This window comes from Salvelinus fontinalis, chromosome 11 (assembly GCF_029448725.1).
Source record: "Salvelinus fontinalis isolate EN_2023a chromosome 11, ASM2944872v1, whole genome shotgun sequence".
Lineage (NCBI taxonomy): Eukaryota > Metazoa > Chordata > Actinopteri > Salmoniformes > Salmonidae > Salvelinus > Salvelinus fontinalis.
The window spans coordinates 34,411,155-34,423,493 of record NC_074675.1 but is presented as its reverse complement, the minus strand read 5'-3'; the positions used below and the strand labels follow the sequence as shown (position 1 = coordinate 34,423,493).

The 12,339-nt window shown below is 41.7% G+C and overlaps 1 protein-coding gene across 2 annotated transcripts in view; it reads left to right on the top strand.

Moving 5' to 3' along the window:
• Positions 1–12,339, top strand: part of arhgap36 (Rho GTPase activating protein 36) — a 94,580-nt gene that overhangs the window by 64,778 nt on the left and 17,463 nt on the right. For both annotated transcript variants that reach the window (XM_055938519.1, XM_055938518.1), the window contains exon 3: positions 1,129–1,203. In XM_055938519.1, coding sequence (XP_055794494.1) covers positions 1,129–1,203 — 75 coding nt within the window. The remainder of the gene's footprint in view (positions 1–1,128; positions 1,204–12,339) is intronic.

Below are 12,339 nucleotides of genomic sequence, written 5' to 3'. Positions count from 1 at the left end.
GATGAAGTTGCATCTAGACACTGGTGTGGAGTCAGTTCTGTTGTTTCCTCATTAGTGGTGAGGATTGGGATTCCATGAGTTTAAGCTGATCCTAGATCTGTGCCCAGGCCCAATCATGTTGAGAGAAATGAAGAAAAATACATTGTAGTCTTGGAAGATCAAGGATTCTGCAACAAACCAGTCCTAAACAGCAAAGGCGTGCTACCTTACAAACACACACACGCGCAGACTGTACACACGACTGTGATCTTTAAAGCCCCGAAACCCAAACAGTGATGTCTTCCAGATAAAGCTCGTCAGAGGATGTTTAGGTTGTAAAATCACATCCTTGATCTGCATATAGTTTCTCTGGTGTCACCCTCTGGTTAAAGGCTACAAAGGCAGTACAGGAGGCTGTGGCCTATACAAACACACACGCAAAGACTTGATGTTGTAAAAAGGTCTATTCTTAGTACCGCCTGAATTGAGGAATAGATGTCATTCTCAGGAAAGCAACTTGCCGCGGTGCGTTGGCGGGGCGTGCGGGCGGACATGCGTTTTCTTCTTCTCTTGTTTGGTCTTCACACGGATGGAGATTTTGTGCTAATATTCGATCCCGGTTTACATGTGTGTATGTTTGTTTAGCATCGTTTATGGTTCCTTTTTTTACAAGGAGACGATATGGTGGGAGGAGTAGGAGAAAACCCAACATTACCGAGGATGTGTGCCAAATGACGCCCTATCCCCTGTATCAGGGCTCTCCAACCCTGTTCCTGGAGAGCTACCGTCCTGTAGGTTTTCACTCCAAACCTAATCTAGTGCACCTGATTCTAATAATTAGCTGTTTGATCATCTGAATCAGGGGTTGGAGCAAAAAGCTACAAGAGCGTAGCTCTTCAGGAACAGGGTTGGGGAGTTTTGACCAGGGCCGATAGGGCGTAGTGCGCTATACTGTATATAGGGAATAGGGTGTCATTTGGGATGTGAATTCAAATAAACTGCAAGTGAGACGCAGATTATAAAGAAGCCAGTTAAAACGTCACCAAGCAAACGTTACATTACTCTTCACTCTCATGAACAAACAACCTGTTTTTGTCTTTTTGTCCTTTTTTAATTAACTACCTATTTTTTTTGTCCACTTTTTTCCAGAAATCCGTAAGAGGAGAAAATCGCTCAGGAGGAAGTTTGACTCCTTCTCCAAAGAAAAGAAAGAGAAAGAGCGAGGTAAGCCCCCCCCACCCCCCCCATAAACTAGATGATGAAGTGTCGAAATCTTCCACTGTGGGGTTGCATCCAAAATGGCACCCTATATAGTGCACTATGTAGGGAATAGGGTGCTGGTTAAGGACGCACACCTATGACTCAGTACTCTTTGTTAAAAACCGAAGACCACATACCATACCTCAGAAGGTCAGACAGACCAGAGTCATGTACTTAGATACACAGCTCTGAGACAGACTAACCGCTATTGACGTAGGTCTACAGGAGCTTCTACTCCTTCTTGACTAATTGACTAATGCCTGTGAAATGACCAACCACTGTTGACGTACAGTACAGTAGCTCCAGTGCTCCTTCTCTATTCCGTAATGACAATTAAGTGACTAATGCTCGTCAAATCATCAAGCACTGTTGACCTACAGGCCAGTAGCTTTTCTACCTCTTCATTGTTTAACGGGGACTAAAGCTGCTTAATGGCTGTGAAATCATTGTGTTCACGACAGTGAGCTCGGTTTCCACCCCAAGAAGCAAGGGCCTCTTTATACTGCAGATGACTCATTTTTGCAACTGTTGTCTGTTGTAGAAGGTTTCAACACTGCCTCCTGAGTGTACACACTGATACACTCTCATAAACATTCACACGCGCACACGAAGTGACCCAGAAAATAAAGGCATGCGCACGCAAGCGTGTGCGCACAGTCTGTCTCTCGCTCGCTTTCTGACACACGTGCACACACACTCTCTGACCGACACAAACGGCATGTGCACACAAGTATATGCGTACACAGTCACTTCACAGTCGCTTTTCTCCTTCTCACACACACTGACAAAAAAACGAAAAGGCACATGCACACACGTGTACACAGTCTCTCACGCCCCCCCACCCCCCCCCCCCCCCCCCCCCCCCCCACCCCCTCACACACACGCTCTGTTATCCTCTCCTTGGCCCAGTCCTGGCCATGTGGAGGTGTGATCAGGGAGAATAAAGAGATGTTCTCTTTCTCCTCCAGCTGGTTGCCTTCAGGGCAGAGCCATCTAGCCAGCCTGTTGTCTTACCCGTGACAGGACAGGGTCTGCTAGCCAGTCTGTTGTATTAGGCCTACCCCAGAACAGTGGCCAGCCAATCTACTTGTTAGCATTACGGCCAGCTAGCCACCCTGTTACCCAAGCCAATGGACAACTTGTTAGAATTATGGCCAGCAAGCTAGCCTGTTACCTAGGCCATTGGCCAACGTGTTAGCATTATGAACAGCTAGCAAACGTTTTACCCAGCTAGCAAACGTTTTACGAAGGGCAGTGGCCGGCCTGCCTGCCTGTCTGTCCTTTGGTGCTCTCAGGTCTGTGTCTGGGTAAATCTCCTAAGATGATAGTACTTAATGCTCAGTCAGAACATTAGGGGTTTGGCAGGGATGGATGAATGGATGAAGGGATGGAGTGGTCGAAAACAAACGAGGGTAAACGAACGGTCAAGTGAGCAGAGGCGAGTAGCGTCACTAACGCTAATGCCAACAAATGCTGATTAACCCATAAGACTCTAAGCCCTGTCTAAGACAGGGGGGGGGGGGGGGGGGGGGGGGGTGCTACTAAGCTATATGGTATTGTTTTAAGATGGTCATACCAATGATAATTTTTCTATTTTATTTTGGATTGTATGACCCCTTGAAGCCTATAAGAAATAAATATATACAGTACCAGACAAAACACACCTACTCATTCAAGGGTTTTTCTTTATTTTATTATTTTCTACATAGTATAATAATAGTGAAGACATCAAAACGATGAAATAACAGTGTGCAAAGCTGTCATCAAGGCAAAGGGTGGCTACTTTGAAGAATCTCAAATATAAAATATATTTGGATTTGTTTAACACTTGTTTGCTTACTACATGATTCCATATGTGTTATTTCATAGTTTTGACGTCATCACTATTATTCTACAATGTAGAAAATAGTAAAAATAAAGAAAAACCCTGGAATGAGTAGGTATGTCCAAACTTTTGACTGGTACTGTAAGTTTTCAGACCCTTTGCTATGAGAGTCGAAATTGAGCTTAGGTGCATCCTGTTTCCATTGGTCATCCTTGAGATGTTTCCAGAACTTGATTGGAGTCCACCTGTGGTAAATTCAATTGATTGGACATGATTTGGAAAGACACACACCTGTCTATATAAGGTTCCACAGTTGACAGTGCATGTCAAAGCAAAATCCAAACCATGAGCTCGAAGGAATTATCCGTAAAGCTCCAAGACAGGGAATGTGTCGAGGCACAGATCTGGGGAAGGGTACCAAAACATGTCTGTAGCATTGAAGGCCCCCAAGAACACAGTGGCCTCCATCATTCTTAAGTGGGAGAACTTTGGAACCACTAAGACTCTTCCTAGAGCTGGCCGCCCGGCCAAACTGAGCAATCGGGTGAGAAGGGCCTTGGTCAGGAAGAACCCAATGTTCGCTCTGACAGACCTCCAGAGTTCCTCTGTGGAGATGGGGGAACCTTCCAGAAGGACAACCATCTCTGCAGCACTCCACCAATCAGGCCTTTGTGGTAGTGGCCAGACCGAAGCCATTCCTCAGTAAAAGACACATGACAGCCCGCTTAGAGTTTGCCAAGAGGCGCCTAAAGAACTCTGACCATGGGAGTGTGTGTGTGTGAGTGTAGAGAGAATGTGTACGTGTACTTTGGATGTATTTTAGATGTCATGGAGGAGAAGGGACAGAGGACAGCCAAGTCATACAATAAAAGAGGTCTGATGAAACCAAGATTGAACTCTTTGGCCTGAATGCCAAGCGTCATGTCTAGAGGAAACCTGGCACCATCCCTATGGTGGAGCACGATGGTGGCAGGATCATGCTGCGGGATGTTTTTCAGCAGCAGGGACAGGGAGACTAATCAGGATCAAGGGAAAGATGAACGAAGCAAAGTAAATAGAGATCCTTGATGAAAACCTGCTCCAGAGCGCTCAGGACCTCAGACTGGGGCGAAGGTTTATCTTTCAACAGGACAGCGACCGTAAGCACACAGCCAAGACAACACAGGAGTAGCTTCGGGACAAGTCTCTGAATGTCCTTGAGTAGCCCAGCCAGAGCCCGGACGTGAACCCGATCGAACATCTCTGGAGTGACCTGAAAATATCTGTGCAGCGAAGCTCCCCATCCAACCTGACAGAGGTTGAGAGGATCTGCAGAGAAGAATGGGAGAAACTCCCCAAATACATGTGTGCCAAGCTTGTAGTGTCATACCCAAGAAGACTTGAGGCTGCAGTTGCTGCCAAAGGTGCTTCAACAAAGTACGGAGTAAAGTGTTTGAATACTTATGTAAATATAATACATATACAGTTGAAGTCGGAAGTTTACATACACTTTAGACAAATACATTTAAACTGTCATAGGTCAGTTAGGATCCCCACTTTATTTTCAGAATGTAAAATGTCAGAATAATAGTAGCGAGAATGATTCATTTCAGCTTTTCTTTCTTTCATCACATTCCCAGTGGGTCAGAAGTTTACATACTCTCAATTAGTATTTGGTAGCATTGCCTTTAAATTGTTTAACTTGGGTCAAATGTTTTGGGTAGCCTTGCACAAGCTTCCCACAATAACATGGGTGAATTTTGGCCCATTCCTCCTGACAAAGCTGGTGTTACTGAGTAAGGTTTGTAGGCCTCCTTTTTCAGTCCTGCCCAAAAATGTTCTATGGGATTGAGGTCAGGTCTTTGTGATGGCCACTTCAATACCTTGACTTTGTTGTCCTTAAGCCATTTTGCCACAACTTTGGAAGTATGCTTGGGGTCATTGTCTATTTGGAAGACCCATTTGCGACCAAGCTTTAACTTCCTGACTGATGTCTTAAGATGTTACTTCAATATATCCACATAATTTTCCATCCTAAAGATGCCATCTATTTTGTGAAGTGCACCAGTCCCTCATGCAGCAAAGCACCCCCACAACATGATGCTGCCACCCCCGTGCGTCACGGTTGGGATGGTGTTCTTCGGCTTGCAATCCTCCCCCTTTTTCCTCCAAACATAACAATGGTCATTATGGCCAAACAGTTTTATTTTTGTTTCATCAGACCAGAGGACATTTCTTCAAAAAGTACGATCTTTGTCCCCTTGTGCAGTTGCAAACCGTAGTCTGGCTTTTGTATGGCGGTTTTGGAGCATTGGCTTCTTCCTTGCTAAGCGGCCTTTCAGGTTATGTCGATATAGGACTCGTTTTACTGTGGATATAGACACTTCTGTACCTGTTTCCTCTAGCATCTTCACAAGGTTCTTTGCTGTTGTTCTGGGATTGATTTGCACTTTTCGCACCAAAGTACATTCATCTCTAGGAGACAGAACGCGTCTCCTTCCTGAGCGTTATGGTGGCTGAAGGGTTCCCATGGTGTTTATACCTGCGTACTATTGTTAGTATAGATGAACGTGATACCTTCAGGCGTTTGGAAATTGCTCCCAAGGATGAACCAGACTTGTGGAGGTCTACAATTTATTCTCTGAGGTCTTGGCTGATTTCTTTAGATTTTCCCATGATGTCAAGCAAAGAGGCACTGAGTTTGAAGGTAGGCCTTGAAATACATCCACAGGTACATCTCCAATTGACTCAAATGATGTCAATTAGCCTATCAGAAGCTTCTAAAGCCATGACATCATTTTCTGGAATTTTTCAAGCTGTTTAAAGGCACAGTCAACTTAGTGTATGTAAACTTCTGACCCACTGGAATTGTGATACAGTGAATTGTAAGTGAAATAATCTGTCTGTAAACAATTGTTGGAAAAATGACCTGTGTCATACTCAAAGTAGATGTCCTAACCGACTTGCCAAAACTATAGTTTGTTAACAAGAAATGTGTGGATTGGTTGAAAAACAAGTTTTAATGACTTCAACCTAAGAGTATGTAAACTTCCGACTTCAACTGTATATTTATTTATGTTTTATTTAAAAACGTATATATATATTTGCTAACATTTCTAAAAAACAATTTTGAATTTGTCATTAAGGGTTATTGTGTGTAGATTTATGAAGAAAAAAAAATCAAATCAAATTTAGAATAAGGCTGTAACATAACAAAATGTGGAAAAAGTCAAGGGGTCTGAATACTTTTCGCATGCACTGTATTTAAAGAAAAATTACTGATATTAGCCCATATAATTGCATTGAATAACAGATTCACTACATGGAACAACAGATAGTCCCCCAGAAAAAATCTAAAGGAAGCTTGTTCTGAAGTATTTATCCAATATATATACATATTTTTTACATGTATTTAAACCCTTATTTTGTCAGTAAACAGTCTCCAAATATACTTCCGTAAATGTTTTTGACTGGTACCGAGGGACATTCAGACGTGAGGCCTGTGGGAGTCTCACCTTTACACAGAGTGGTCATATAAGTGTCTAGCCTAAACTGTTCGGATGCTACAGACAGAAGTTGGAAGATCGGCTATACCGACTTCAGACAAGTCCCAAGACGACTGGTGGGGGTCGTCGAACAAAACGGAGAACAGCATCGTGTTCGTGAGAGTCTCCTCCTTCCATAATAGTTTGTAGGCCAAACCATTCGGGTGTGTAAAAGCACATTTCACAAAATAAATTTTGTGCATACTGTGTTTATGTGTCTGTTTACCCTCCACTACAACCATGGATGGATGGATGCCAGTTGTGCTTGTTCCTTTAAGGCTTCAGCCTCTTATCTGTGAAGGTAGCACAGTGGGTAAAGTGGTATGGGTAGCCTAATCTGGAGCAAATGCATTTAGATGGTTGTTAATCGCAATAACATTAACACTCAGGTGTTTCTGCTAATTGTCTTGTTGTGTACTTTCTATCGTTTATTCATGCTAACTGTATTTGTCGCCTGATGGTAGTCAGAAAGTGTGCAGGATCCTCAAAGAAAATATATCATGGTATTTTCCTGCCATGGTAGTACAATGAAAACAATACTGTGGTACTATCGTGTTTTTTTGGTTACTACCATGGACGGAAAATACCATGGTACTGTTGCAAATACCATGGTATTTTCAACCCACGCTAGTGACCAAAACACCATGATAGTACCATAGAATTTTTTAAATTGTACTACCATGGCAAGAAAATACCATGGCATTTGCAGCATTACTATTGTATTTTCCTGCCATTTTAGTGACCAAAATACCATGATAATACCATGGTTTTGTACTAGCAACATGTAGTGATACTAGTGAAACATGAAAGCATGGTAGTTGTTTACAATGTATTCTCATGATGGTCCATGTCCCACAATATTTTGGGTTAAGTGACCAGAAACATAGTAATTTATACTCACATAATGCAATATTGACTTCTCGCTCTGCAATGACAAAGTGTAGGCCTACTTTACCCTACTAAACCCCTTGAGCTCACAATGAAAAACCACAAAACACATGGTCTAGTAGTGTAGTGTGCCTCTTAAACCTTAGTCCGCTGGTCACTATATAGCTTATTAGCACGCTAGTCGGCTAGCTACATGCTTGCTAATTAGCCAGTAAGCCTATTAACTAGTTAGCCTGTTCGCTACTGTAGCTAGCCACTGGCCTGCAACCAAACAGTGGCATCTGCGGGAGGATTTAGTCAGTTGATGTACCTACATACACGTGTCCATGGCTTTCGTGTACCTTGAACCAGCTTCAAGGAAAGGATAAGAAGAGGGGTGAAGGGAAGAGAGAGAGGGTGGGGGAGAAAGAGAGAAGGAAGGTTTGAGAGACAGGGAGAGGCGGGGTGAGAGAGGAGGGAGGGAGAGGGAGAGGGTGAGAGAGCGAGAGAGAGAATGAAAAAGGGAGACAGAAACCCCATTCCCATCCACAGTTTTTATGTGAGTAATGTCATACAGTATAAAACAAAATCTTGACAGCTATGACCGAAACAGGAAGTTTCAATACAATTTTAGAAATCCCGACATGGTGGGGTCTTTTTGTGTCGGTAAAATTTAGTATGCGAGAAATGGTGGTGGAGAAGCCTTTATGCGCAAATATTGATATAATAACCAGCATACAGTGGTGGAAAAAGTACCCAATTGTCATACTTGAGTAAAAGTGAAGATACCTTAATACGAAATGACTCAAGTAAAAGTGAAAGTCACCCAGTAAAACACAACTTGAGTAAAAGTATAAAAGTATTTGGTTTTAAATATACTTAAGTATCAAAAGAAAATGTAATTGCTAAAATGTACTTAAGTATCAAAAGTAAAAGTACAGATCATTTCAAATTCCTTATATTAAGCAAAGCAGATGGCCACAGTTTTTTATTTTTTTTATTTTCAGAGGCAGTAGCGATGACCAGGGATGTTCTCTTGATATGTGTGTGAATTAGACAATTTTTCGGTCTTGCTAAGCATTCAAAATGTAACGCGTACTTTTGGGTGTCAGGGAAAACGTATGGAGTAAAAAGTACATAATTCTCTTTAGGAATGTAGTGAAAAAAAAGTAAAAGTTGTCAAAAATATGAATCGTAAAGTAAATTACTGATTCCCCAAAAAATGACTTAATTAAGTAGTACTTTAAAGTATTTTTACTTAAGTACTTTACACCACTGCCATCATATCGAAGTAAACTTGGAGTCACGCGATGACATGGTGTGTGATCCTCCCATAACGACTTGGGAAAGCATGCAGTTTATTAGGCTACAGGTTAAATAAATTATGACGAACTTCACAGGGTGGTGAAAGTGCAGTGATGAGCTTGATGCTCCTTTCCAATAAATGTCGAGGGTCTTATTCTGGTGACATGATGATCGATGCTTGACTGCCGTTTGACAAATAAAAATATTATCTCTCTGATCCATAATAATCTCATCATATAGACTTACCTACCCGCAGAGCCTACCCACATTGTATCTACGATATGTTAGCTAGAGAGCAGGTGCCAAGACCAGAGTAGACACATTTGCTATTAAAGCAGCAGTTTTTGTGACAAAACTATCGGTTGAGTTGAAAATGCAATGGAAACACAATTAACATTGTGCACTATGCCATCACACACTGATTTTCATCCACAACAAGTCAGTTTGGTGGAAACGTCACTGGTGGGAAAATGTACAAATTTTATTTATGCAGATTTTTTTTATATTTGCATGAAAACCTGACGCCAATTGGGTGGAAACCTAGCAAGAGAGAGAGAATAGTGGTAGATAGAGAGAGAACGATAGAGGAGAGCGAGGAGGGTTTGAGAGATAGAGAGTTAAAAGAGAGACGAAAAAGAAAGAGGGAGAGAAAGAGAGAGCGTAAAGATGAGAGAGAGAGACGGAGAGAGAGACCGGGAGGGTCAAAACAACAGAGACAGAGACAGAGAAAGAGAGAGGTGTATTTCAGGTTTAAGAGGTATTTTAGTTTCAATCCACCTATCCTTAGAGCTTTACCTCTTGGCACTCTGCCAGTCTCCCATGTCTGACCAGCTTTAGGTCTTAAGGCCTCTTCACAGCAGGAGTGTGTGCGGATGTGTGTGTGTGCTTGTGTGTTTTATATGAATTCATTCATTAACAAAAATTGTTTTGTCAAATTGCCAGTTGGCAACCCATTCCTTACGGGATTAATTGACACATAAACAAACATTACAATTGTAACGGCTGTCGTCTTCCTCCTCGTCAGAGGAGGAGAAGTTTGAAGGATCGGAGGACCAATGCGCAGCGTGGTGCGTATCCATATTTATTAGAATACTTTTCAAGAATGAACAAAACAATAAACAGAACGAAAACCAACGAAGCTACAGTCCCGAACTAGTGAAACACAGAGAAACCAGGAACACACGAACAGGAACAATCACCCACAAAACACACTACAAAACAGGCTACCTAAATATGGTTCCCAATCAGAGACAATGACTAACACCTGCCTCTGATTGAGAACCATATCAGTCCAAACAAGAAACCCCACATAGAAACAGAAAACATAGACTGCCCACCCCAACTCACGCCCTGACCATACTAAAACAAAGAAAAACCAAAAGAACTATGGTCAGAACGTGACAACAATGATTCACAGTGATAATTATTCCGGTGTTCTGCATAGTGGGCACCGCATAAAGAATGAAAAATAAATAATTACATAATAGTAGAAAAGGTTACCCAAGCAATAATAATTTAAAAAATACAATTAAAATACAGATAAATAAATACATAAAAATTAAATGGAAGGCATTTAACCCTGGTCTGTCCCAAAGAGAAGATTGAGAGAGAGATATATTGTAGGCCCGCACACAATTTATATACACTGAGTATACAAACATTAAGAACACCTGTTCTTTCCATGACGTAGACTGACAAGGTTAATCCAGGTGAAAGCTATGATCCCGTATTGATGTGACCTATTAAATCTTTTTCAATCATTGTAAATGAATGGGAGGAGACAGGTTATAAAATGTTTTTTAAGCCTTGAGACAATTGAGACATGGATTGTGTGTGTGTGCCCTTCAGAGGGTGAATGGGCAAGACAAAATATTTAAGTACCTTTGAACGGGATATGGTAGTAGGTGACAGGCACACTGGTTTGTGTCAAGAACTGCAACGCTGCTGGGGTTTTACACTCAACAGTTTCCTGTGTGTATCAAGAATGGTCCACCACCCAAAGGATATCCAACCAACTTGACATAACTGTGGAATCAACATGGGCCAGCATCCCTGTGGAATGTAGAGTCCATGTCCCGACAAATTGCTGTTCTGAGGCCAAAAGGGGGTGCAACTCAATATTAGGAAGGTGTTCCTAATGTTTGGTATACTCAGTGTACATATGCCTATGTCTGGAGATAAATATTGTTATAATTTATGGTGAACAAAAATATGAATGCAACATGTCAAGTGTTGGTCCCATGTTTCATGAGCTGAAATAAAAGATCCCAGAAATTTTCCAGACGCACAGAAAGCTTATTTGTCTCAAATTTTGTCTCAAATTTTGTGCACAAATTAGTTTACATCCCTGTTAATAAACATTTCTCCTTTGCCAAGATAATCCATCCACCTGACAGGTGTGGCATATCAATAAGCTGTTTAAACAGCATGATCATTACAAAGGTACACCTTGTGCTGCGGACAATAAGAGATCACTTTAAAATGTGCAGTTTTGTCACACAACGCAATGCCACAATGTCTCAAGTTTTGATGTAGTGTCTAATTGGCATGCTGACAGCAGAAATGTCCACCAGAGATATTGCCAGAGAATTGAATATTCATTTTTCTACCGTAAGTCGCCAAACATCGTTTAAGAGAATTTGGCAGTACGTCCAACCGGCCTCCCAACCGCAGACCACGTGAAACCACGCCAGCCCAGGACCACCACATCCGGCTTCCTCAACTCATTGGGATTGGCTGGGCCTTGCTCCCCCCTGGCTGTGCTACTGCTCAGTCATGTGAAATCCATAGATTAAGGCTAATTTATTTCAATTGACTGATTTCTTTTTATGAACTGTAACTCAGTAAAATCTTTGAGTTTGTTGCATGTGGCGTTTATATTTTTGTTCACTATAGTTATAGGTCGCCCTTTTTCTTTTATTCCGGGCATTATCAAAAAATTCAGCAAACGGAAATACACAATGGACAAAAAAAACATGTCTGTCCCTTCATCGCTCAGCCACATAATGCCAGGGTATATCTGATGGGTTTTCTGGAATAAGGACAAGCGTATATTGTGGTAAAAACGGCAATAGAGGATAAAATGAATATCATTCTCTATCTCTCCGAGGTCACAATAGTTACATAGTCTTTCCTCTTCCATTTCACCACAATACCGATCTGTTTCAATAGCAGGGGCAATATCGCTGATCATACCGGTGCACATAGCGATCTTTCTTTTGCTTTTGGTAGGTTGCACATAATATATCTCTCACACACAAATGCACTCTTAATCAAACAAAAGGTTCTCAATTTGGGATTGTGATTAATCTCCTTCACCCATTTATTTTCATATTGCCATTTCAGTTGTTTTTAATAGCGTGTCTTCCTGTAACAGTCCTGACCTATTTATGTTAGTTTTTATGTGTTTATGGTCAGGGCATGTGTTTTGGGTGGGCAGTCTATGTTATCTGTTTCTATGTTGGTTTCGGTTTGCCTGGTATGGCTCTTGATTAGAGGCAGGTGGTTTGCATTTTCCTCTAATCAAGAGTCATATTTAGGTAGGGCATTCTCACTGTTTGTTTGTGGGTGATTGTCTCC